At 35.6% G+C, this 27,059-nt stretch overlaps 6 protein-coding genes across 6 annotated transcripts; 3 read left to right on the plus strand and 3 right to left on the minus strand.

Moving 5' to 3' along the window:
• Positions 1,217 to 3,879, plus strand: LOC18611781 (G-type lectin S-receptor-like serine/threonine-protein kinase LECRK1). Its single transcript, XM_018114708.1, has one exon. It carries the CDS (start codon positions 1,403 to 1,405, stop codon positions 3,803 to 3,805), a length of 2,403 nt encoding a protein of 800 aa, XP_017970197.1. The 5' UTR covers positions 1,217 to 1,402; the 3' UTR covers positions 3,806 to 3,879.
• LOC18611782 (G-type lectin S-receptor-like serine/threonine-protein kinase LECRK1) lies at positions 4,786 to 7,445 on the plus strand. The gene has a single exon (XM_007048215.2). The coding sequence runs from the start codon at positions 4,821 to 4,823 to the stop codon at positions 7,236 to 7,238; it is 2,418 nt and encodes an 805-aa protein (XP_007048277.2). The 5' UTR covers positions 4,786 to 4,820; the 3' UTR covers positions 7,239 to 7,445.
• LOC18611783 (UPF0235 protein C15orf40 homolog) lies at positions 7,837 to 10,281 on the plus strand. Its single transcript, XM_007048216.2, has 3 exons — positions 7,837 to 8,106; positions 8,215 to 8,303; positions 9,564 to 10,281. Exons 1-3 carry the CDS (start codon positions 7,944 to 7,946, stop codon positions 9,690 to 9,692), a joined length of 381 nt encoding a protein of 126 aa, XP_007048278.2. The 5' UTR covers positions 7,837 to 7,943; the 3' UTR covers positions 9,693 to 10,281.
• On the minus strand, positions 10,993 to 13,646 carry LOC18611784 (G-type lectin S-receptor-like serine/threonine-protein kinase LECRK3). The gene has a single exon (XM_007048217.2). It carries the CDS (start codon positions 13,523 to 13,525, stop codon positions 11,192 to 11,194), a length of 2,334 nt encoding a protein of 777 aa, XP_007048279.2. The 5' UTR covers positions 13,526 to 13,646; the 3' UTR covers positions 10,993 to 11,191.
• LOC18611785 (G-type lectin S-receptor-like serine/threonine-protein kinase LECRK3) lies at positions 15,402 to 18,067 on the minus strand. Its single transcript, XM_018116106.1, has one exon. It carries the CDS (start codon positions 17,836 to 17,838, stop codon positions 15,505 to 15,507), a length of 2,334 nt encoding a protein of 777 aa, XP_017971595.1. The 5' UTR covers positions 17,839 to 18,067; the 3' UTR covers positions 15,402 to 15,504.
• On the minus strand, positions 21,368 to 24,449 carry LOC18611786 (ATP synthase subunit epsilon, mitochondrial). The gene is made up of 2 exons (XM_007048219.2): positions 24,092 to 24,449; positions 21,368 to 21,717 (listed from the first exon to the last, which is right to left on the minus strand). The coding sequence occupies exons 1-2, from the start codon at positions 24,273 to 24,275 to the stop codon at positions 21,689 to 21,691; spliced, it is 213 nt and encodes a 70-aa protein (XP_007048281.2). The 5' UTR covers positions 24,276 to 24,449; the 3' UTR covers positions 21,368 to 21,688.

Here is a 27,059-nt window from a genome sequence, read left to right on the forward strand (position 1 = left end):
AACTAATATGTCAACTTAATAATTGATAAATATATAAACCCGCTATGAAATTTTTAAATTTCATTGTCAATAATATGAAATAATGGTAAAAAATTTAGTAGAGCAATATGCAACAATAAGACCTTTTTCTTGTTACATAGGGACATCGGCTACATAAATTTATTTTCATGATTGTGCCTTAATTAGAATAGTACATATATTATTATGGCTGATGAAAGGAAAAGAGAAACGAAAGAAAGAAAGAGAGTCGTGAAAGGAAAAGATAGAAGACGAAACTAGTTTCCTTAATTTGACCAAAAGAAATTTCAGGAAGAAGGAATCGAAAGTGGATTTACATTTTTTTCACAATAAAAAATAAGTATAATATTTTTAAAAAATTTAAATTATTTAAATAATTTTAAATAAAATTTTTTTATTTATGATATGAATGTCACGTGAGTACAAAAAAAATAAATGACGTTTTAATTAATAACAGTTAATCAATATTTACTTATAGGAACATATTTAGCACAAAATAAAAGTATAAAATCTTATTGAACCTAATAAAAATGTATTTTATTTTTCTTAAATAATTTAAGAATTTCATATGTCTATTTTGTTTTATCTAAAAACCTCCTTGTCCTTCCCTTAAAACAAAAATATATGAAACAAAAAAATAATGAAGCCAGAACATGAGTCTTTGATTGAATTCAAATTTGACTTATGATGAAATCTATAACATACTTAAAAAGAAGCTCTAAGGGGGCTTCCTCCTGTAACCATATGCGGAGGGCATAGGAAAAAAGAGAAAAAAAAAAGATAGAAAGAGAGAAAAAAATAGATAAAAAGAGATCCGTGTGCAACGCACGGGTCATGATCTAGTTTTAAGAAAAAGAACATTGAAACGACATCTAAAAAAAATGAAAAACCTCTCTTCTCCAAATATATAAAAAAATAAAATTTTCATTAAAATGAAAAAAAAAACAAGAGATTGATGAAAAGGAATGACTAAAATTAGTGTAGAGCTATTTTTATTAATAATTATAATTAAATTACATTCTTGGTTATCTAAATTATTTTTGGGCATTTAATATGCTAGTAAAAAATTTCAAGTTTTTGCAAAAAAAAATTTTTTTAATTTTCTTTCAATCTTGTCTTTTCACCTTTTTGCCCAAACCAAATAGAGATATAGGGATGTGATCCGATCATGGCAAATTAAATATTCAAGAAATTGGAAACGACTTGGAAGTCAGGGTATTGGAATGAGATTATGTAAATAACAAGGTAGAAAAGTAAACAATATTTGGTTGTTTTGCAATTAGTAGTCATCTTGATAATCGATTGAACTTTGGTTATGTTACTCTGTTGATCAAAATCAAGATCGCAAGCTTCATTTACAGCCGGATATGTTATAGTTTCCCCAATGCAAAAGGGCTCCCTCCTCTTTCTCTTACACCCAAACTTTCTCATGGCTCATGCGTCACCTATTCTCTTGCTATTCCTTCTACTTTCTTTACAGGTGATAGCTCAAGAAAACGAGACCAACATAATAAAACCAGGTTCTTCTCTCTATCCCAGAAAACACCCTAGTTCATGGGCCTCATCTTCAGGGCATTTTGAATTTGGTTTCTATCCGCAAGGCTCTGGGTTTTCGGTTGGAATATGGCTTGTTGGTCAGCCTGAAAACACCATTGTCTGGACTGCGAATCGAGGTGATCCGCCTGTCTCCTCAAATGCTACTTTAGTGTTTACAGGACAAGGTGGTTTGCTTCTTCAGACTGAGAATGGTAAAGAAAATCTTATTGTTGATGTGAGAGAATCTGTTGATTCAGCTTCTATGCTTGACACCGGAAATTTCGTTTTCTTCCAGAATAGGTCTGTTGTTTGGGAAAGCTTTGATTCCCCAACTGACACAATCTTAGGAGGCCAGAATTTATCCACTAATTATAATTTGACTTCCAGTGTGTCAAGATCAAACCACTCAACTGGCCAATATTATCTCATAATGCAGGGTGATGGAAACCTTGTAGCCTATGTACGTTCTGCTGCAGTTGATACTAGAGACGCGTACTGGGCCACTAATACTTACGGTAGTTCTTTGTCGAGGTTATATCTCAATGAAAGAGGCCGTCTCCTCCTGTATGCATATCCCGAAGAAAGGGGTTTGGCAAATAGCTCTCAAATTGGGGACAAAACGGTGATTACCTATAGGGCAACTCTTGACCCTGACGGAGTTTTCAGAATATACTCACACCAATTTGAAAGTAATATCAGTTCAAATGGGACGAAGGAGTGGCAGAATTTGAATGATCTATGTGATGTTAAGGGCAACTGTGGCTTGAATAGCTACTGTTCCAGCAGGAATAACGATGTTGAGTGCTATTGCTATCCTGGTTTCACTTTTATCAACGAGAACAGGAAATTCCTGGGCTGTTCTCAGAATTTCACTCTAGATGGTTGCGAGGCAAGAAAAGATCTAGTGATGCATTACAATTTCACTACTTTAGAAAATATGGATTGGGTGGGTAGTGGCTATTCTCTGATGAATATGAATGAGGAAGACTGTAAAAAAGCTTGCGAGGAGGATTGTTATTGTGGGGGAGCTCTCTATTCCAGGTCCAGCGGCTCCTGCACCAGGTATAGTCTACCGCTCATTTATGGTAAAAGAAGAGGAGATATATCAACCACAGCCTTCATCAAGCTGATCCTGGGGAGCACCCCAACCATCCCCCCACCTCAAAGTCCAACATTAATCGATGAAGGAAACCAACGCCTAATTTCAACTATGGGCTTAAGTTTGGGTTCCGTTTCATGCTTGTGTTTTGTGATTGCGATATCTAGCTTCTTGATATACAGGCATCGAATGCAAAGTTATAGAAAGCTTTTAGAAAATAAAAATTCAGGATTTACCGAGCAGTTTACACTACGATCATTCTCTTTCAGTGAGCTAGATAAAGCAACGGATGGTTTCAAAGATGAGTTAGGTAGAGGTTCATTTGGAGTGGTTTATAAAGGAATTTTGCCAGGGGATAAGGATAGTAAAACTGTTGCTGTTAAGAAATTGGAAAAAGTTAAGGAAGGAGAAAGAGAGTTTCGAACTGAGATGGCAGTCATTGGAAGAACTAACCACCGGAACTTGGTTCGTTTGCTTGGTTTTTGTGTGGAAGGTTCAAGGAAGCTTCTTGTTTATGAATATTTGAGCAATGGCTCACTGGCAAATTTTCTTTTCAACACCAGTGAAAGCCCAAATTGGAAAGAGAGAGCCAGAATTGCGTTGGACGTGGCTAAAGGCATCCTTTATTTGCATGAAGAGTGTGAGGTCTGTATAATCCATTGTAACATCAAGCCCCAAAACATACTCTTGGATGATTCTATGACTGCGAAAATTTCAGATTTCGGATTGGCAAAGCTACTGAGGCCTAATCAAACAAGCATTTCTGGGATCATAGGGACAGCAGGGCACTTGGCACCTGAATGGCAGAGGAATGCCTCTCTATCAGTAAAAGCTGATGTATACAGTTTTGGAGTCATACTCTTGGAGATAATATGCTGCAGGAGTAGCATAGATGTAGAAGTTTCAAATGCAGATGAGATACTTCTCTCAACTTGGGTATACAATTGCTTTGCTGCTGGAGAGTTGAATCAGCTTGTGGGAGGTGAAGAAGTGGACTTGAGAATGCTAGAAAGATTTGTGAAGGTGGGACTTTGGTGCATTCAAGATGATCCAACTTTGCGTCCTTTGGTGAAGAATGTGACCTTGATGCTGGAAGGAAAAATGGATGTACCAGTTCCTCCATTTCCATCACTTTCCCATGTTACTTATTAGTGGTATCTTTTACCCTGCTAATTATTGTACTGTCGTTTGTGCATTCCTTCAACGATTCTATGTGTTTTTTTTTTTTATATACCTCAAAAATGTCTGCACGAAGCATGTATTGATATCTTTAGAAGTTTTAATTAATATCAATAAAAAGTATAAATTATATTAGGATATTTTAAAAATAAAATTTTTGATATTTATTAATTAAAACATAATCCATGGTTTTTTCTTTTCTTAAAAAAATGTCTAAAATGATATTATATATACAGTACTTACTAGTCCCTAGATTTAAAAAAAAAAACAAATTAACTCTTGTGAATATTTATAAGCCTAATTAACTCAATCAACTAAGATTAGAATTTACTGTAATTAGTTATAATAGGAAAAAAAAGAAAAAAAGCACAAGTTTCACAGATTTTACAGTGAGATAAGTCTTAGATTTACAATACGCATAATTTTTTTTTTTTTGAAAATGTGGATAAAGCACCCTCTCTGACCTTTTTATTTTGCAGTTCCTCCCCCCTACCTTTCTTTAAGTATTTTTTCAAAATAAAATTGATGACTTTCATTTCCATCTCTGCATCCTAAAGTCTTTTCGTGTTCAAAGAAAGACATAAGCAATTAAGAAATATTAACTCAAATCCAATAAATTTCGATAAAAAGCCAGTCAAGCGAGGAAAAGTAGGCATAAAAAATTATATTATGAAAGATTACATTTCGGTTAATGATTAGTACTTTTTTAGGTTTATAATATTTATTTAAAGTGTAAAATAATTTAATTCTTGGGCCCAGATAGGGTTGTTCGTAGGGCTAGTATTACGTGGAGAATAAGTCCACATCTTTGTTAGTTTGTTGACCAATTTGCAATGAAATGGGGACAAAGACTTGATATTGGAATGAGTCAACGGAGACCCAGTAAACAATGTTGTCCATGGAAAACTTTGCCTTCCAAACCTAGACTACGCATTACGATATGCATTATTTTCATTTAGTTGAATAGTTTTCAGTTCCACCTCTCCTCATGGCTTCAGTAGTACCGGCTCTTCTCTTACTCCTTTCTTCGGTATGCTTGGCTAGACGAGTTGAGGAAAAGCATCCTACCATCATAGGACTGGGCTCTTCACTCAAACCCGTCACCGAGCCCACATTATGGGCTTCGCCTTCTGGCCGCTTTGCATTTGGTTTTTACAATCAAGGCAGTGGCTTTTCTGTTGGAGTTTGGTTGGTCGGCAAGGGCACGAGCTCCAACAGAGTCGTATGGACAGCAAATCGTGATGATCCGCCGGTCGCTTCAAATGCTACGCTGATATTGAATGAGAAAGGTGAGCTTCTTTTGACAACTGAGAGCGGAGAGAAGAAAGTTATTGCTAATAAAACAGACTCAGCCTCCTCTGCCTCCATGTTAGATTCAGGCAATTTCGTACTCTACAACAATGATGGGCATATCATTTGGGAGAGTTTCAAGAATCCTACAGATACCATTTTAGGTGGTCAGAATCTATCCACAGATGGTCAGTTGATCTCCAGTTTATCAGAAAATAACCACTCAACTGGAAGGTTTCATCTCATAATGCAAGGCGATGGGAACCTTGTGCTATACCCATCAAACGACGCATATATTCCTGAAAATGCCTATTGGAGCAGTCAAACCAATGGGATTGGCTCGTTTCACCTTTATCTTAACTCAACGACAGGCTTCCTACAACTCATCAACAACAGTGATTTGTCCATCTCCCGGCCACTTGGCGTTTCATTTTTCGCCGAGGGAGACTCTGACGATGGAAAGGACAATAGCAGTATCGTTTATAGTGCAAGGCTTGATGTTGATGGAAATTTCCGGTTATATACTCATCTGTTTGATCGAAGTGGTAGACTCCAAACTTTTCCTAGGTTTCGTGCGTTGAAGAATTCATGCCGAGTTAAAGGTTTTTGTGGTTTCAATAGCTTCTGCACATTCAATGATTACCAACCTTACTGTGTATGCCTTCCCGGGACCGATTTTATTGATCCTTATCAGCGCACCCTTGGCTGCACGAGAAATTATTCTGAAGCACACTGTAAAGGAGGGAAGGCGAATGAAGGCTTTTATAACATCATTCCAATGGAAAATTTAGTATGGAATACTGATGTATTTTACAGTAAAGAGAAAATGTCCAAAGATGAATGCAGCAGAACGTGTTTGGAAGACTGTAATTGTGAGGCAGCACAGTTTGAGAGTGGAGTTTGCAAGAAACAAAAGCTTCCACTGAAGTATATGCTACGAGATCCTGACCGAGATTCGTTTTCGACAGCTTTCTTGAAGGTGGGGGTGAGAAGTCTTGAAGCAGAGAACAACAGTATACCCCTTGAACTAATTAAGCCGACGATGATCACAATCAAACGGAAAGAAACGATGGTGCAATTGCTTCTTCTAACTTTCAGTCTTGTTGCATGTTCATGTGTTTTGCTTTCAATCTCTGGTTTATTCATTTATAAATTTCGAGTTCTAAGATACAAAATGCTGTTGGAAAATGGAAATTTGGGCCTAAATGAGGAGCTCACTTTGATATTATTTTCATACAATGAACTCCGGAGAGCAACATATGGTTTTAGGGAAGAGTTGGGTAAGGGATCATTTGGAGCTGTCTACAAAGGGACTTTATACAAAGGTCGAAAGTCAATAGCTGTGAAGAGACTGGAGAAGTTAGTGGAAGAAGGTGAAAGAGAGTTCCAAGCAGAAATGCGAGCGATTGGGAGAACTCACCATAGGAACTTAGTTCGACTCCTCGGTTATTGTGCTGAGGATTCTAAGAGGCTTTTGGTTTATGAATACATGGGCAATGGCTCCCTTGCAGACCTACTTTTCAAGACAACAATGCGCCCAGATTGGAATGAAAGAATAAGAATAGCCCTGGATGTTGCTAGAGGAATCCTCTATTTACATGAAGAGTGTGAGAGCCCCATCATCCATTGCGATATAAAGCCTCAGAACATACTGATGGATGATACTTGGACGGCTAAAATATCTGACTTCGGGCTGGCAAAATTTTTGATGGGAGATCAAACAAGGACCTTCACAGGGGTAAGAGGAACTAGAGGATACATGGCGCCAGAATGGCAGAAAAACACTCCAATATCAGTGAAGGCTGATATTTACAGTTTTGGAATAGTGCTACTGGAAATTGTCTGTTGCAGAAGGAACTTGGACACCACTGTTTCAAAAACGGAGGAAATTATTCTGTCCAACTGGGTCTACAGATGTTTTGTTGAGAAAGAGTTGGATAAACTTGTGCTTGGTGAAGAGGTGGATAAGAAAAACTTGGAAAAAATGGTGATGGTGGCACTTTGGTGTATTCAAGATGAACCAGCTCTCCGTCCTTCCATAAAGAGTGTAGTGATGATGTTGGAGGGGATAACTGATATATCTATTCCTCCATGTCCATCTGCTTCCTCCATGTGACTCCAGTAAACAGGCAACAATCATCTCCGTGAGTTTGCTCCATGTACTTATTATTAGATGTACCTAGGATTGCTCCATGTATTTTCCTTGTCATAATAAATGCAGAGTGCATGAGTGAGTTATGTAACTTTCAATTGTAAAACTGTAAAACAACTTAAATCAAATCATTCTAAATTTATAAAGTTACGATCAGTGGATTTTTAATTATGCTCACTTCCCAGATTCACTCCAAAATAATATCTATAATTATCAAGCTTAATCAATCAACACATAAACATAGAAAAAGAATCATTCAATAGCCTAAGACAATATTGTTTTGTGATGGATTGACAACCTCAATGAATCAAATATAACTATTGATATACCTCTTGGATTGAACTATTTCATGGTTTAACAGAATCATTTTGTGTTAAAATGCGAATTTGGTCATTTGGATTTTATGCAATTAATGATAAACAATTATATAGATTTGTCCATATGGACCATGTCCATGTCTTGTGCGGCCTCATCCAGCCCACAATCCGGGTTCAATTTGGATCGGATAAAGTGTTAATACTTGACCCGGTTTCAGCTATAGTTATATTAATAAAAGATTTTTTTGTTTATCGTAATCATTGTGCAACCTACCGCGGCAAGCTCGCGGCTCTCCCACCCACCCCACCAAGGTGTTAGGCTGCTGACCTGAGTAATTTTCGACTTTTATCCATGGCTCCAGCCAAGAAGGGAAAAGCCAAGGCCGAGAAGGCGGAGCCAACTCAGTCCTCTAAAAACGACCCCAAATTCCCATCGTCCATCCGCCCGGTTCCTCCCTCGTCTGTTGCCATCACCATCCACGCCAAGCCCGGCGCCAAATCGTCCTCCATCACCGGTCCAGTAACTTTCTTTTTCTTTTAACATTCCTTTTTTTATTTCTACTATCATTCTTCTTCCCTATTTTTTACCTTAATAGTACTTTTTTTTTTGGTGGTGAGTCCAGATTTCAGCGACGACGCTGTAGGGGTCCAGATAGACGCGCCTGCCAAAGACGGTGAAGCTAACGCGGCGCTTCTTGATTATATTAGCTCGGTCTGTTCTTTTTTTCTTCCCTCTATGTTTCGCCTTTATTAATTCTTATCTCTATTGATTTCACTTGAAGAGGAGAACCATTTTCTAACTAGGTGGCTACTACGAGTACATTGTTATGGTGATAATTTGGTGAGGTTGAATTCTTATCATAAGAAAATAAATCAATGTATTGTGAGACCTTGAACTGTGCCTGCCAATCTTTCTTATATGTGCGCCACCCGCTTGTTAGAATCGATTCCCTTCTGTTTGTTCTCCGTAGCTAAAATTCTGGGAAAAATAGCTATGCCGTTACAGGGAATGTGTCTGTGGGTCGAATTCTAAATCTGCTTTCTCTTCTAGGAACATTAGCCTGACATGTCATCTTGCACCACAAGATTGAAGGATTTTACCTATAACTTTCTAGCTGAATTAGGCTTCCGCCATAATCTTTCTTCTTTGCCATGGTCCTGCAAAATTTACCAATGATAGGAAAGATGAATAACTTTTTGGTTCTGAATTATTCAATGTATGGATGGATGTAGTAGTCCCATGTGTCACGTGGCCTGTGCATTTGTGCAGGGTGAGAAGTTTGTGTAAGTTTTGATCTAGAGAAAGGATTTTAGACAACCAGTGTGTCTGGAAATATGGTTAGGAAGTGTTAAGACTGAAGCAAGTTAGAATAAGACCAAATGGAGCATGCATGAAAAAAGAATCTGGACCTGAACTGCTTTGGCTAATTGAGATCCATCAAATCTGCCCAAATTGCCAGGAGATGTTCCTTTGAAGTCACAGATGATTGTGATTGAGAGCTTTTTTTCTTCTGGGGCAAAAATAGTTTGTAAATGTTAATGTTTATGGCTCATATGATTATAAAAGGTATATTTCTTTTTTTTCTTTGGTAGTAGTGAACTGCTAAAAATTCATTCTCTATGTTCTTTAAATTGAACTTCGACTAATCCATTCTTAGAGAATGTGCCTTTGTTTCTTTTACGATGCATATTTCACCTAGTAACAAAACCTTAACAAAATATAATAAGTTATCTGTTTGTGGACTGGAGTGGATATTAAGAGCAATTTTTATCTAAGTTGACGGTTGTGATTGAAATCTGGAGTTACGTCAATAATATTAGCTAAAAGCTTTATGTAGTATTCTTCTTGAAGTATTTTTCTCTTCAATGCTCCCTCCCGTGCCCCCTTTTTATTATTCCCTGTTTTTCCATTTTGTTAGAAAATAGTTAATGCAATGAAATTTTAGAACTTTTATTTCTTCTCAAATGGCAGGTTTTGGGGGTCAAAAGAAGGCAGGTTTCAATAGGTTCTGGCTCTAAATCACGAGACAAGGTGGTGATTGTGGAGGAGATAACCCTACAGAGCGTATTTGATGCTTTAAACAAAGCATCCAAGTGCTAGCTATGGAGAGACACAGTGTCAAGTGCTAATTATTGTAAGATGCTGTTTCTAGCCATTGATGATAATTGTTGCTTCCTTCATGCAACATGATGCTAACAAAATGAAGTGCATATTGGGATCATTCTCCTGAAAATCCTTGCAAGTAATTGGGGCATTTAAAAGGTGGGGCCTTTTGTCACATTTCACTTGTAAAACAGTTACCACTTGATCCGGTTATAGTAGTTGCAGTTTTGATGCATGATTGTTGTTGAGGAGATTCGGATAACCAGACCTACTGTTGCCTACAGAATTGTTGATCATAGTCACAACTTGAGGAGTTCAACTTGTTTCATGCATCTTAACTAGTACAGAGGCACACGTTGTACTTACAAATGAGAGAAAATGAAGGTTGTTATCTACTGTTTATTTGATCTTGAGGCTAAGGTTCCCATAAATTGTATTCATTTTCCATAACATCTTCTGGTGAATGTTACAGCAATCTTCAATTAAAAGCCCTTGGAAATGAAGGTAGGCTTATGTAATATATAGCATTTACAAGTTAGAGAACTTATAAATAGGCAGAAATTACTCAGATGAATTCTGCTTCCAACATCTTGACAGAATTAGATGTTTATGTAGCAAGTAGAAAATGAGCTAGGCCAGGAGATGATGCCAACTGCCCCTCCAAATGAAACTTATTTCTATTATTGTTTCCTAAACAATTTGTAGGACATATACCTCTGCTTCCATATGAATCTTATTTCTCTTATTACGACAAAACAAGACCCTTGAGAAAGTATAATAATCTTTCCGTGAGAAATTAGAAAGTTTATAATTGATTAATGCACGTAGTTGGAAAACAAAGTGCATCGTAATTTTCATCAGGAAGGCAAATTACCTGCCTTGCCTAGGTTGTGTAATTAATTCCTATACACTAGTGTTTTCCTTTCCACGTATACTTGCCTCAGTAGGGTAACATGTTTATAATAATAGAACAATTTCTTTGTTCCTTTCTGATATTTATCAACCCTTCTCTACCTTTTGATACAGTATATTTTAGTTTACGAGTCTCCTCAGTATTCTAAGGTACTTTTGTTATTTTACTCACGTGTTTGATCATAATGTGACACAACTTGAAATTCTCTACTTGTCTAGATTTAATTAGACTGGAGATAGAAAGGAATGTCTAAGTAGCTACACATATAAACAAAAGAAAAAACTTGCTGCTAAGTTTCCAATAAATTTAATTTACATTGCATAACAGATAATTTTACTGTAAGTTTAAGTTATATTAGCACTGAACTAAAATCTTGACACAGTATTAAACAAAAGAAAGGGGATGTCATTTATACACGGTCACAATAACTTTTTATTAATACAACATGTGGCAAGAAGCATCCCTTGGTCTATGTTAGAACAAGAATTATTAGAGATGATGGATGATATACAATTCATTTGATACAGAGAAAGAGGACAAAGGTATGCCTATAATTCCTCAATCCTTCTCAACAGCATGACAGTTAAATAGCACTAAAAAAGGAAGTTGGGCTGGGCGGCACTGGGATGTCAACTGTCCCTTCTAACATCAGTAGAACCTTCTTCATGGAAGGGCGGAGTGTTGGCTCGTCCAAAATACACCATAGTCCGACTCTCACCATCCTTTCCAATTGTTTCTCGTCTACCTCTTCATCATCCCCTACTAGTTTCCGTAGTTCACCACCCTGAAAACAATCGTAGACCCATTCTTCAAGGACGGCTTCTTCCTCAAGAAGGCTCCAATTCACACTGCGCCGACAACATATGATCTCCAATACTACGACTCCAAAGCTGTAAACATCTGCTTTGACTGTAATTGGCAGTTTCATGTGCCACTCTGGTGCAACATACCCCCTTGTTCCTCTGATCCCAGTGAAAGTTTTGGATTGGTCTGGCTTTAGGAGCTTGGCCAAACCAAAATCAGATATTTTCGCATTCCCCTGTTCATCCATTAGAATATTTTGGGATTTGATGTCACAATGGATTATTTGGGTATCGCACTCTTCATGAAGATAGAGGAGACCTCTTGCTATGTTGCGAGCAATTTCCACCCTCTCATTCCAGCAAGGTCGTTTTTCAGGTGTAAAGAGCACATCAGCTAGTGATCCATTGACCATGTACTCATAGACCAACAGCCTATTAGCTCCTTTGTGGCAATATCCGATTAGTCGAACTAAATTTCGATGATGAGTTCTGCCAATAATTTTCATCTCGTTTTGAAACTCTCGTTCCCCTTGATTTGATACTTTGTCCAATTTCTTCACTGCAACGACCTTCACGCCATTATCCAACATTGCGGTCCCTTTGTAAACTGTTCCGAATGCTCCTTTTCCAATTTCTTCCTTGAAATTATGAGTCATCTGCTCAATTTCTTCAAAACTAAACGATATCGGAGCAACATTTTCGCACAATCTTATGCCGCTATGAGTAGAAAACCGTTTGTACCTGAAAACATGACTCCTATAAATGAAAGCCCCAGAAATTACCAACACAATGATTGCAAAACCAATCAGTGAAACACCTATAATTAGAATGTCCATTCGAAGTTTTTCCATTCGTTCTTTAGACACATCATGTTTTCTTGATTCACTGGATAGACCTACCTTGATCAAAGCTACGTTTGAATCACGAAGATTCCTTCTCCCAAATCTCAGAGGAAGCCTCTGCATCTTGCACTCCGTATCTTTAAACATGGCAGCTTCACAGGTGCAATCCTCGGAACATGCGGTCTCGCAGTCTTCTTTGGTTGTTAACGACAGAACAGAATATCCAGAATCTTCCCACACAGTATTCTCAACTGCCTGAATGGTGTACTGGATTCTCCCTTCCTCACTTTTGCAGCTCTCGGTGGAGAAATTCCTTTCACAGCCAGCACTAAAATTGCCCTCTATAACTGGAGCAAATCCTGGAAGACATCTACAATCAGCTTCTTTATCTTCATTGACGCAATAGCTATTAAACCCACATAGACCCTTGGGATCACACTTGTCAGAAGTAGATGACCATAAAACTGATTGATTCCCATTCTGATTGAATTCGTAAGAATAGAGTCGGAAGATACCATCCGAATCAATTTTCATCAGATAAATTGTTCCATTTTTATCATATCCTCCTTCAAAAATATCCTTTATGTTGAAGCCTGTGGAATTGAGCAGGTATAGATGTCCATCTTTATCAAGATTCAGGCTCACATTATCTCCTCTACCATCTGTACCAGATGCCCAATAAGCATAGCTTGCTGTGTCTGGAGTTTCCACAGGGTACTGCACAAGGTTTCCATCATTCTGCATCTTAAGACGAAATATTCCTGTTGACTGGTCAGTTTCTGAGACGCTAGAGAACAGCTCTACCCCAGCTAAGAGACGTTGTCCTTGTAGAATGGTAGTGGTAGGATGATCGAAGCTCTGCCATATTACTTTCTGGTCAGAATTGTATACAACAAAATTACCAGTATTAAGCATGGAAGCTGTGGCAATTTTTTCAGAAGAATCAATGATGTATACTTCTCGTCCCTGCGGTGATTGCAGAATGAGCCTTCCATCAGTCGTAAGAAGCAACCTAGCTGTGCTTTTAACTGGAGGATCATCTCGGTTGGCTGTCCAAACCACTGTCCTTTGGGGAACTCCAGCAAGAAAAATTCCGACAGCATAGCTCTTGGCAGCTTGCTGGTAAAATCCAAAGGCATATAGGCCAGAAGGGGATAGCCATGTAGATTGGCCTGTGGGTGTTAGCGATGAGCCTAGAGTTATGTTGGTATTCCTTGTTTGAGCTACTGCAGTTGACATGATGGAAAGAAGAAGTAATAAAATGGTGGCCATGGCTCATGAGTTAGAGAGTTATCCTTTCTCTGGTTTTACGAGCTTTGAGATATACAAAGTTAAATATTATATGGGGTAGGTTGCATAGAGGTGTCAAAGTCGAGGGACCATCACCATTGACTAATGCCATTATCATTGGAATAGTCAAAATATTGAACATTGAATGAATTGGAGGGTGGAGCCCTCATCTTTCCTCCTCGATCCGTTTGTTATTGTTCCACTTCTTTGATCAACTTGTTGAATAGTTGCAAGAGGAAATGTTATTGGAAACTTGGGTGAACCCCAAGTGTAAGTTGTTGCTAGTCAAGTGTTAGGTCCTGACGGGGGTTATGCATGGTCCCAGTTGGTACTTGGTATGAACCCTTTTTATTTGATTTGAAGATAATAATGTCGACTGTGCCCTTTCTTTTCAAATTACTCATCAACGATAACCTTTTGTCCTTTTTGTTATTATTATGTCTTAATTGACTTTGAAATCTGGATATATTAGTCCTCAATATTCAATATTTTGAAGAGCTTTAAATTCAAAACTTTTAATTATTATTTCTACCAAAATTGAAATATACACAATCTTTCGATAAATAGTTATATATCAAAATTTAAGATAAAACGTACTTAACACGAAAAACAAACAAATTGCATGCAGGAAGTATGATTTTCCACAACAATATTTAGAGAAATATCAGAATTAAATGTATGAGTACAGTCATAATTATTATTTTGAATCTAAATGAAAAGACTGTTTGCCATGAGGAAACTTAATTTCCAGTCTGATAGAGCACCACCAATTCAAAGTCTTGGGATTTAGCAAAGATTTCTACTAACATTCTTTCCCTTAAGAAGTGAAGAACGAGCGGATTTAGTAGTCCTATTATCGGATTTTGACGAACGAAACTGCTTCGATTTTTGCATCCTTTTTTTCTTCACCAAAAAAAATATTATCATGTTGCATAATAAAATAGCAAAATATTATATTAATATTAACAGTAAATTATCTTCTTTTTTTAATAAAAAAAATGAGTTTTATTAACCATACAACCAAAATATCATCGTTAATCTCAAGCTACTTTAAGGGTATAAATTTTATAAGGAACCTTTCAAAAGAACTTTTTTTCAATTTATGAATAGACGTAAGGGAATGCATAACATTGCACTTAACAGTTTTGTTTCTGTGAGAATTCCTTTTCTTTTTTTTTTTTTTGTTCTAATTTTGAGTTTTTAGGCAGTGACTATTCATTACAGAGGGAAAAGAAAAAACACCCCTCAAATAACTATCTATTTTACTCTTTTTCTAAGAACACCTAAAACAAAGGCAGGCCGTGCATCAAAAGCTTTCCAATGAGAATTCGCCATAACTAATGTAGTGGAAAAACAAAGTGCATTGCAATTTTCCACCAGGAAATGACAAATTACCTGCCTTGCCTAGGTCGTGTAATTAATTACTGTGCACTTTTACTTTCCTTTTCAGGGAGAGGTAACCTCTGTAGAGTAGCATATTTATAATAATACAACAATTCCGATGTTCCTTTCTAATATTATCAACCCTTCTCTACCTTTCAGTATTCAAAGGTGCTCTTGTTATTTTACACAAGTGTTGATCCTAATTTGACAAAACTTGAAATTCTCTGCTTGACTACATATAATTATACTCGAGATAGAAATGAATGTCTAAGTAGCTATACATATAAACAAAAGCAAAAACTTGCTGCTAAGTTTCTCATAAATTTGACTCATATTGCATAACAGATAATTTTACTGTAAGTTTACATTATATTAGCATTGAACTAAGGTATGATGCAGTATTAAACTACAGAACCGGAATGTCAATTATAGTCAATCACAAGAATTCTTTATTAATACAACTTGTGGCAAGAAGCAATACTTTGATCAATGTATGATAGACATTTCATTTAATACAGAGAGGACAAGTTACCTATAATTACGCAATCCCATTCAAAAATCTCAACAGCAAGACACAATTAAATAGCACTAAAAAAAGAAGTTGGGCTGGGAGGTACTGGAATGGCAACTGTCCCTTCCAACATCAACAGAACCTTCTTCATGGAAGGGCGAAGTGTTGGCTCATCTAAAATACACCATAATCCGACTCTCACCATCCTTTCCAATTGTTTCTCGTCAACCTCTTCATCATCCCCTACTAGTTTCCGTAGTTCACCACCCTGAAAACAATCGTAGACCCATTCTTCGAGGACGGCTTCTTCCTCGGGAAGGCTCCAATTCACACTCCGCCTACAACATATGATCTCCAATACTACGACTCCAAAGCTGTAAACATCTGCTTTGACTGTCACTGGCAGTTTCCTGTGCCACTCTGGTGCAACATACCCCCTTGTTCCTCTGATCCCAGTGAAGGTTTTGGTTTGGTCTGGCTTTAGCAGCTTGGCCAAACCAAAATCAGATATTTTTGCATTCCCCTGTTCATCCATTAGTATATTTTGAGATTTGATGTCACAATGGATTATTTGGGTATCGCACTCTTCATGAAGATAGAGGAGACCTCTTGCTATGTTGCGAGCAATTTCCACCCTCTCATTCCAGCAAGGTCGTTTTTCAGGTGTAAAGAGCACATCAGCAAGTGAGCCATTGACCATGTACTCATAGACCAACAGCCTATTAGCTCCTTCGTGGCAATATCCGATTAGTCGAACTAAATTTCGATGATGAGTTCTGCCAATAATTTTCATCTCGTTTTGAAACTCTCGTTCCCCTTGATTTGATACTTTGTCTAATTTCTTCACTGCAACGACCTTCACCCCATTATCCAACATTGTGGTCCCTTTGTAAACTGTCCCGAATGCTCCTTTTCCAATTTCTTCCTTGAAATTATGAGTCATCTGCTCAATTTCTTCAAAACTAAACGATATCGGAGCAACATTCTCGCACAATCTTATGTCGCTATGAGTAGAAAACCTTTTGTATCTGAAAACATGCCTCCTATAAATCAAAGCCCCAGAAATTACCAGCACAGTGATTGCAAAACCAGTCAGTGAAACTCCAATAACTAGAATGTCCATTCTAGGTTTTTCCTTTCGTTCTTTAGACACATCGTGTTTTCTTGATTCACTGGATATACCTACCTTGATCAAAGCTACGTTTGAATCACGAAGATTCCTTCTTCCATATCTCAGAGGAAGCCTTTGCATCTTGCACTCCGTATCTCTAAACATGGCAGCTTCACAGGTGCAATCCTCGAAACATGCTCTCTCGCAGTCTTCTTTGGTTTTTAAAGGCAGAACAGAATATCCAGAATCTTCCCACACAGTATTCTCAACTGCCTGAATGGTGTACTGGATTCTCCCTGTATCGCTTTTGCAGCTCTCGGTGGAGAAATTCCTTTCACAGCCAGCACTAAAATTGCCCTCTATAACTGGAGCAAATCCTGGAAGACATTTACAATCAGCTTCTTTATCTTCAGTAACGCAATAGCTATTAAGCCCGCACAGACCCTTGGGGTCACATTTGTCATACGTAGATGACCATATAGTTGATTGATTCCCATTCTGATTGAATTCGTAAGAATAGAGTCGGAAGATACCATCCGAATCAATTTTCATCAGATAAATTGTTCTATTTGTATCATTTCCTCCTTCAAATATATCCTTTATTTTGAAGCCGGTGGAATTAAGCAGGTATAGATGTCCATCTTTATCAAGATTCAGGCTCACATTATCTCCTCTACCATCTGTACCAGATGCCCAATAAGAATAGCTCGCTGTGTCTGGAGTTTCGACAGGGTACTGCACAAGGTTTCCATCATTCTGCATCTTAAGACGAAATATTCCTGTTGACTGGTCAGTTTCTGAGACGCTAGAGAACAGCTCTACCCCAGCTAAGAGACGTTGTCCTTGTAGAATGGTAGTGGTAGGATGATCGAAGCTCTGCCACATTACTTTCTGGTCAGAATTGTATACAACAAAATTGCCAGTATCAAGCATCGAAGCTGTGGCAACTTTTTCAGAAGAATCAGTGATGTATAACTCTCGTCCTTGCGGTGATTGCAGAATGAGCCTTCCATCAGTCGTAAGATTCAAGCTAGCAGTGCTTGGAACAGGAGGATCATCTCGGTTGGCTGTCCAAACCACTGTCCTTTGGGGAACGCCAGCAAGAAAAATTCCTACAGCATAGCCCTTAGCAGCTTGCTGGTAAAATCCAAAGGCATATAGGCCAGAAGGGGATAGCCATGTGGATTGGCCTGTGGGTGTTAGCGATGAGCCTAGAGTTATGTTGGAATTCCTTGGTTGAGCTACTGCAGTTAAAACGATGGACAGAAGAAGTAAAAAAATGGCGGCCATGGCTACATGAGTTAGAGAGATATCCTTTCTCTGGTTTTATGAGCATTGAGTTGCACAAGATTAATTAAATATGGATTCAAGCAACTCTTTTTGGTAGGATGAAAAGTTTTTTTGGAGACAAGTCAAGGATTTCGGTGGGAATGAGTAAACAATGAGAAATAGGATTACTTTGTTAACCATTTCAGTCTGAAATGTCTTCGTAGACAAGTCAATTGATGCCAGTGTATATATTTTCTATCTTTTGAGGTTAATACTATACAGTGTAGGGTATAAAAGATTAATGAAATCTGCATTAGATGTGAAGGGCGACGAATCATCTTTAAGTACCTTTTGGAATCCTTACTCCTTTCTATTCAGGCGTAGCTTTTACATTTTTATATGGAAACTGGCGTGCATGTGTCAATGCCAAGGACCATGACCATTGATTAATGCCATTATCATTGGAATAGTCAAGGTTTGCCACCTATTCTGGCTCAACTCCATCGCTATTATACTATTATTACCTATAATCAGAAATATATAACTATTCTAAAGCATCTAATATACCTACCTCTCATAAGAAAATTAATCAGAAACTTCATTTTCTTTTCTAGAAACAAGCCAAAAGGAAAAAAACAAAAGAGAACATTTTTAAAGTGAAATGAAAAAAAAAAGGGAACATGCATGTCAAAAGGAGCACTAATGGTTTTTCTTTTTTTTTTTATTAAAAGAAAGAACGAAGAACCATCGGGTTAAAGTAATATAGTAACAATAACAACAATAACAGCGTGACTAAGACCAATAGATTTACAATAATATAGATTATAGTGCAATTTGAACCATTCAAAATATAGAAGATTGAATGAATTGGCGAGTGGAGCCCTCATCTTTCCTTCTCAATCTGTTAGTTTTTGTTCGACTTTTTTTTATCAACTTTTTGAATAGTTGCAAGAGTGAATCTTATTGGAAACTTCAGAAAACCCCAATTATGATTTGGTTGCTAGTCTAGTTGGTACTTGGTATTAACCCTTTAATTTGGATTTGAAGATAATAATATTATTGGATGTGCCTATATATTATTTTCAAATTATTCATCCACAATAATTTTTTTTAGTTGATTTTGAAATCTTGATATATATTAGTCCTCAATATTCAATACATTCATGATTTTAAAGTATGCATTTAAAAAAAAATTGGTGTTTTGTGTGAATGTTGCTCTTGAAGTAGTACTATCCCATTCTTAATTTTTTGTTCAAACCCTCATTTATTAGTTGTTTCGGTTTTATTTTTTTATTCATTAAAATAAACTCAATCATCATCATTATTGTTATTATTATGAAAAATTAATCTTCAAGAAAAAGAGTGCTTTAAATTCAAAACTTTTAATATTATTTTTATGAAATTTAAATATACACAATCTTCCTATAATTAATTATGTATCAAAATTGAGTTAGTTTAAGGAAAAAAAGTGCTTAAAACAAGAACAAAGAAATTGAATAGAGGAAGTACTATATTTCGACAACAATATTCAGAGAAATGTCAGAATTAAATGCAGTCAACATTATTATTTGAATCTAAAAGAAAAGATTGTTTATCATGATGAAACTTAACTTTAGGAACACGCTTCCATTTCATCTGATAGAACAGCACTAATTCAAAGTCTGGGGATTTAGCAAAGATTTCTACTTTATTCCAAAAATAGTAGTAATAATAATAAAAACTTTCCTCTCAAATTGGATTTTTTTTACTTTTGTTTTTGCTTTTGTTAATTTAATTGATTGCTACTTTTAATTATATTTTGATCCCTAATTTTAAAAAAAAAAAAATTGTTTGCTTGTAAATTGTTTTAGCAAAACTCCACACTAATATTAAAGAATTTAGTAGTGACCAAATGTTATTAGGGTATAAATTATTATATATATTAGGATCATATTCCTAAAATATCTCTGAAATTTTAGAAAATAATAAAATCATGAATAGATACATGTTTTCATTGAACAGTCAATATTGCTATTATTACTTTCAATCTTCATCAAAAGGGTCGATGCCAGGCTTTGACGCACATGACTTTTTTTGAAAAGCAGAATTCATTCATACAGTAACAAAGCTACATCCAGAAGGAGGAGAAAACTTCCAGGAAAAGCTGCACAATCACAAAAAATCAATTCTGTAGCAACAATACCAACCTTGCCTTCCCCAGAAAAACAGCATATACATCCCTCATCAAACAAAAAGAGGTTAGCAAACCTCAATCAAACTGGCAGAGATGATCTTGTCAAACACAAAAACCAAAACCACCCACAGAACCAAAATTCGTACTAAGAATCAGCAAAAGAAAAAGAATCACCAATTCAACGCACACGACTTACAGAGCAGCACCAATTCAAAGTCTTGGGGTTCAGCAAAGATTATTCCAGTGCAAGTTGTAACATTCAATAGGTTTGTTCCATTAATTCCAACTAACAAGGTGACCCTCACAACACGTTTTCGTACCGGAGCTAGCTACTACATAGCCCTCTCTCTGTCTATGGAGTTTCTCTACCGCCAATTGTTTTGTTAAAACGCACGTATGACAAGTCAATGTCTAATATTGAACCAATGAAATTTTATCTTATCAAGAACGAAATGTATAACAAAGAATTGTAGAATCAAGAAGCATTTTCCTAATAATAATTTATCCCTGAAATATACATGTAAATTTAAATGAAATTTATACTATATCAAGTTAATATATAGTTCATGTATCAAATGTGTAAATAACTCTATATTATTTAAAACTTTAAAAAAAATTCCATATTTAATATATATCTTTCCCCATTTGAAATAGAAAAAAAAAGTTTTATTACTTCAAACTTTGTCAAGTAGTGCATTTTTGAAGTGCATATGGAGTTCAGAGTTTACAAAGTTGATTTACCTAAATCGGAACTTGAATCAACCTTATTTGATTAAAAAAAGACAATAATATGAATTCACTCAATTCAAATTAAATAATCCAAATTATATCTGAATTTAAATCAATCCTTTTTGATTGAAAAAAAAAAAACCCAATAATCCAAATTTGCTCAACTCGAACCCAAATAATCCATATATTAAACTAAATTACTCGAATTCAAAATTACCTAAATCAAAAATGATTCAAACTTGAAATGATCTCAACCAAAAACAGAGGAATGGACCTTTGTTATTATAAAAAAAATATATTCTTTTTAGGCTTTACTCTCCAATTAACCTTTGTTTTGCATTTGGACTGAACTAAAATAAGAAAAGAAAAGGGTGAATAACATAAAGTTATGAGGTTTGTGGAGTCCCACATTAATCCTTTTCTTGATCCCTAAGCTCATTTCCAAAGTGTACAATTATTCACTGGGACGCTAGAATTGCAGAATTATAGAATATTACAACAAGGATAGCAATTCGATAACCCTCATTTAGTGAACATATGGAATGACCCTAACACCTTCCTTCGTTTAACCTGAAAATGAAAATGCTCATTTCAGCCATTCATTCTTATCCATTGCTATAGCAAGTTAATGGGACCTATTGGACGGAATTAATCAACGAATACACCAAAAATGACCATTCCACTTGCAGCAAGTGCCATGTTGGCATGCGCGAAGTAAACATTCCACCGATACTCACGAAACGAGACTGTTTTTCAAGGTGCAGCTGAAACAACCTGACAGCGGCACGTAAGATGCAGAGTGCCCATGAAAGGGCCAACTTCAGTCTATTTGCAACATACATTATTATGAAGTAAAACATCATCTCAAAGCCTGAAATATGTCCACATGTTTTGGACATTACAGAAAAAATTACAAAAAATAGATTAAACTCCTTCCCATCTAGAGACTTCAGTGACCAACCTTGCAACTCATTCTACAGGGGAATCTGAGCGGAGAGCTGACATAGCAAACCAACAAGATATATCATTAGAATAGTTGTCATGATGGGAGAAATAAAAGACCATAGCCGCACCATTAAATTTGGCACGCTAACAGAAAAGCAAATGCAATTTTTACGGCATAAAACATAGACACCATGTTCCCTTCCAAGCCCAGACATATGCAATAACATACACAGAGATACATGAGAACACGTAGTTGGAAATAAGTTCAGTGCATGCAAGTGAAAAATTAGTTAACCCCTACTCAAAAATTCAATTCAATCCTGATCTTTTTCTCTCTTTTTCTACATTGAAATGTTGTTCCCCGGAGTGATTAACCAAAGTGCTAAAAGGGAACATACATACATGAAGCATTTTCTTAGAGCCACACCCTCACTTTGAATGACCAATTTTATTTCCAGTAGTGCTCACACAGCAGAATATAAAAACAAAACTTAAACATTTTGTTCATTTTAATTCTACCTGAATGATAGGATAATGATACCAGCAATGTTTTATTCTGAAAAGTGATTAAAAGAACCACCACATAAGGTGAGAGTGAGAAAAGTGAAGACAAGGTGAAACTTGGACTAACCCAGAAATCCTATCTGTTTTCAGAGGGAATCACATGGCTATAACAATAATTGTGAAAGTTAGCAAATTAAATTCAAAGGTTTGCTTTAATTATACTTATTTCCTCGCAGATTGCAACATCTAAAATGATTCCCTTGGGTCTGGAAAGCCCTAGTCACACGTCATCTGCTGACATACATACCCAAAATATCTTTTTAACCATAAGGTCAGCATATACTCAGATATGATTAAATTTGTCATGATCCAAGTGAGGAAGAATAGGTGTTGATAAATACAAAGAGATAAATGTGATTTGACCAAACCACAGTGCCATTTGCAATTACCCTAATATATATTATGTCGGACATGGGAAAGTAACAAAAGGGGCAAAGAATAATATATAGAGACAGAGCATATCATATAACCGCATACAGAAAATGAAGGACTAACATATATGCTGCATAGATATTAGAGATCTGCAGAAGATAACACAGCCAACTTACTTTTCATACATCAATCCAAACAAAGATAGTTGCAACACAGTACAAAAGCATGAAAAATTTTGAAGGACTTGCCCAAATGATGCATGGTTCACACCCATCTCGCAAATAAATTCATGACTTCAAACATCCTATGCTAAATGACATTCCAAACCACAATAGGTATTCATAAAAGATTTATGTTGTCTAGATCACCTCTACTATTTTTTCTCACCTACCCAACATTAAGCAATGGAAGCCAGATAATAGAACATACCACCCAATTCTCTCAAACATACTGGTGAGTGGTTTTCTATCTCAAACAAAATCCATCCACATCATCCAAAGAGATAATATCAAGGAAACTAAGTAGGCTTGCTCAAGTGTTAAAGACCCAAAGTAGACCAATGACCAATCAATTGAACTACTAAGCCAGTGACACCAGTCATTTATGAGACCTAATAAGGATAAAATTGTAAACTTCAGTTGATCTAATTAGGTCTTAATAAATTTTTTCGACTGGCTAGGTCAAGTAAACCTGCAAGATATGAGCTTGTGGAATCAAGCGACACATAAACAAGCTATTGGGGAATAAAGATCAGCAACCAAATTTTAGAAATGCAAACAATACATAAATGAAACAAGAAAAGTAATTTTAACAAAAAAAGGACAATAAACATGGTAGGATACCAACTTTACACCAAATTGGAACAGAAGTGGGAAGAGAAAACAACTTAGCAACCTGCTCTTAGCTGTGGTTACTTACCCAAAAAACTAAAGACAACTTAGAACACTGACCTGGCTTCAAAAACTATAACCTACACCAAATGGTTTTCAAAATCCAGAACCATAATCTTAAATGAACGGAACCACAACCATGAAAGCAAAATTATCAAGACTTCCATTTTTTCTTCAAGAAACTTCATAGAATATTAAAAAATGTTATTCAACTAAGGATATACTTAGGTTTACACATAATGCAAAAGGGTCTTAAAGGTACTTACATTCCGATCTTTCCCGGTTTCAATTACAATTTCAATTTTGTGCCTCTTTTTCCACTCCATCAGGAAAACCATCAAAATTTACTTCTAATTAAAACTATCTCATTTCCTATTCCTCTTTTCTTTCTATGAAAAACGAACAATCCAAGTAAAATAAAATAAAATAAAATAACATGGACCAATTCCTGATTAACAGAGAATAAATAACCAATAAAACCCTTTACTAATCATCCCCAAAAAACCTAATCCATAACAATTAAATCAAACAAAATATGAATAAGAAATGATAAAGAAAAAACCCAGATCTGAAATATAAAAAGGAAGGAAAAAAGACTTACTGGGCTTTTCAGGCTTTCCATCGGTCCACTTGGAGATAGAGAAATGGACTTTCTCACGAGCAAGGGCTTCAGTCTTGTAGGGTTCCTTCAAGCAGTTTCTGACGAGATTGGCGCATATGTTTGAGTAGGTGATATACGTCATGCCGGCTGCACGCCAGAACGGCACCGCCGCGTTCGACGCCATTTTCTTCCTTCTTTGATTGTGGCTGCAAAACCTACAGACTATGTAGGAAACAATAGAGGAGCTGCTCGTTCTTGTTCACTGTTCAGCAACCAAAGGCCAATGGGGGCCTTCTATTTCATGTCATTTATTATGGACCTCTGGGCCTGAGCTTCATTACATTTACCCTGTTGCCTCAATAGAAAATTGATTCTTTATTAATTTACATTTTTATTTCCTCAAAGAAAAGAAAACATAGGTTTTTTTATGACATAATATCTAAAAAAGTCTATAAATTATTCAATAAAATTTAAATAAACTTTTATACTTTATTACTTTTAATTAAATTCTTATATTTTTATTTTGAGTCAAATAAATTTTTATATTTTTATTTTAAGTCAAATAAGTACTTATTACTAATGATTAATTTAATAAAAATGTTATTTGTCATTTTATATCACGTGACATGCTAACGTATCATAATTAATAATAATGTAACATGTTGATATATTATACTTGATGATAACGTATCATGTTAATTTGACATAATAATACAATCATATGACATTTTTTACATTCCACATTAACATTATGTTAGTGTAATGTGAATATAAAATTGATAAATGATATTTTGACTAATAACGATTAATCAATCATTAGTTATGATGGCTTATTTAATTCAAAATAAAAATGCAAGACCTTGATTAAACGTAATAAAAAAATAAAAATTTATTTGAATTTTCTTAAATAGTTTAAAGACTTCTTTGAGTATTATGTCATTATTAATTTTTGTTTTAAAATTTTCTTGTAGAAAAATTAGTGTATATATATAGAGAGAGAGATATGAAGTGAGTAAATTGTTTGTAACTATTTTATTTTATTTTATATAAATTAATAATATTAGTATTTATGGAACTCTGTCATATATTCTTTATATTAATAAAGATCATCATGCTTTAAAAAAAAAAAAAAACACTTCCATAGCCCTTCCAATGGGAGATAGAGAATAAGATACCATAAATCAACCATCTATTTTATTGTATTGGACTAACACTTAGTAATAATTATAGGTAGCTTTAGGAAAATAGCTTATAAACTTAAGAACCCTCTACAAACAATAGGAGTTATTCAAGTTAAAGACACTTGAGACACGTTACTTATATTGATAATGGAAGCTAAAGCATGCTTTACATGCCGTCGAGGGAAGAATCAATCGGAGGTAATGGCACATCAAAAGCTACAATCTTCTTGCCATTGGATAATTCACCTTTAAACATTGTTCCAAAAGCCCCTTACCAACCTCCTCTTTGAAATTATTAGTGACTTTCTCTAGCTCTACCTAAGTGAATGATATAGGAGCCTCAATTAATTTAATATTGATATTTTTTTTTTGAAAAGTAATTTTATTAGCACTAAAACCCTTATGCCAGTCGAAGTCTTTGTGCTTAAAGGCTTTTTTTGGCGTATAGTCTCTGCCCTGTGCATGATCATGAACTATACAATTACAAAACAATCCACCACTTCAAATTCCATGACAACATCTCAATCCTAAGTAAAGCTATATACAATGTGAAATAACTCTCAAACCTTTTCCCATAAAACCTCGATTACACAAAAGGGGAGCTCAGCATACTAAAAGAACCCCTATCAGGCAAAAGACTTGCAGCTTACATATAATAAGGACCAGTCTCTTTGCTTATAATTCTTAACAATTAGCTTATACTTGCAAAGCTCAAAAGGTTAAAACCAAAGAGACACTAGCTACATAACAGAACATTTGATTCCTCTTTGAATGTCACCAGCATCGCTACAACCTTTTGTCCTCCTACCAATTTGTCTTAGGGTTGTCAACAAGTAAGGTATCCACTAATTTTGAGGTACCAAACCTGAATCTTATTAATAACTATTATATCTTAACCTTATAACTACTCGAATATTTTTAAAAATTACTATCCTAATTTAAACCCTAATGCATATATACTTACTACTCGATAATTATCTTAACTTGTTTAAAAACTCGATTATATTAAAAAAATTATTAAAATGCTCAATCTTCTTCCTCCCTATCTTATCTTCTGTTGCAAGTTAATGTTCCTCATTATAACCATAACTTGATTTGTTGCAGCTTTTACTTTGAAGAAATTTGATGCACACTGTCAATTGAGTTTCCAGTTTCATTCCATCCTTTGTTGCTTTTGAATTGATGGGGACAAAGCCCTTTGAGGTAGAGTGATAGGATGGAACTTCTGAACACCTAGTTCAAGCCCAAGGAAATGAGTTAACGATTTGAGCACTCTTGACCAAAAGAAAGAGTTGGTAGGGAGCGAGTTGAGCATTGACCAGAACTAGGAATGATTAAGAAAAGGAAGACGAGAAGAACGAGCAGCTAGGGGAAGAAAAGAAAAAAAGAAGGACTGAATGAGTGGCAACAACTAGGGGAAGAAAAGAAAAAAAAAAAGGAGAGGTTGTAGTCAGGGAAAGGGGAAAAAGAGAAAAAAAAAAAAAAGAGGCTAAGGTTTTACATATTAATATATTAATATTATTAAATTAGTAAATAAAATCAATATAATCGGGTTCAAGTAGAGGGTACCAAAAGGTGGTACCCAAACTTAATATGAGTAGTGAAATTATTATCTATATTCATCCCAAACCCGATTGTAAAGTATTTTAATTTTATATAATCGAGTCGGATACCCGCGTATATCCTGTAACAAGATACCCATTATTATCCGTAGTTCATCTAATTACATTTCCTACAATTTAAATGGGTGTAATGACTTTGCAATGTTTGATATAATAAAGGGAAGG

This window comes from Theobroma cacao, chromosome 1 (genome assembly GCF_000208745.1).
Source record: "Theobroma cacao cultivar B97-61/B2 chromosome 1, Criollo_cocoa_genome_V2, whole genome shotgun sequence".
Lineage (NCBI taxonomy): Eukaryota > Viridiplantae > Streptophyta > Magnoliopsida > Malvales > Malvaceae > Theobroma > Theobroma cacao.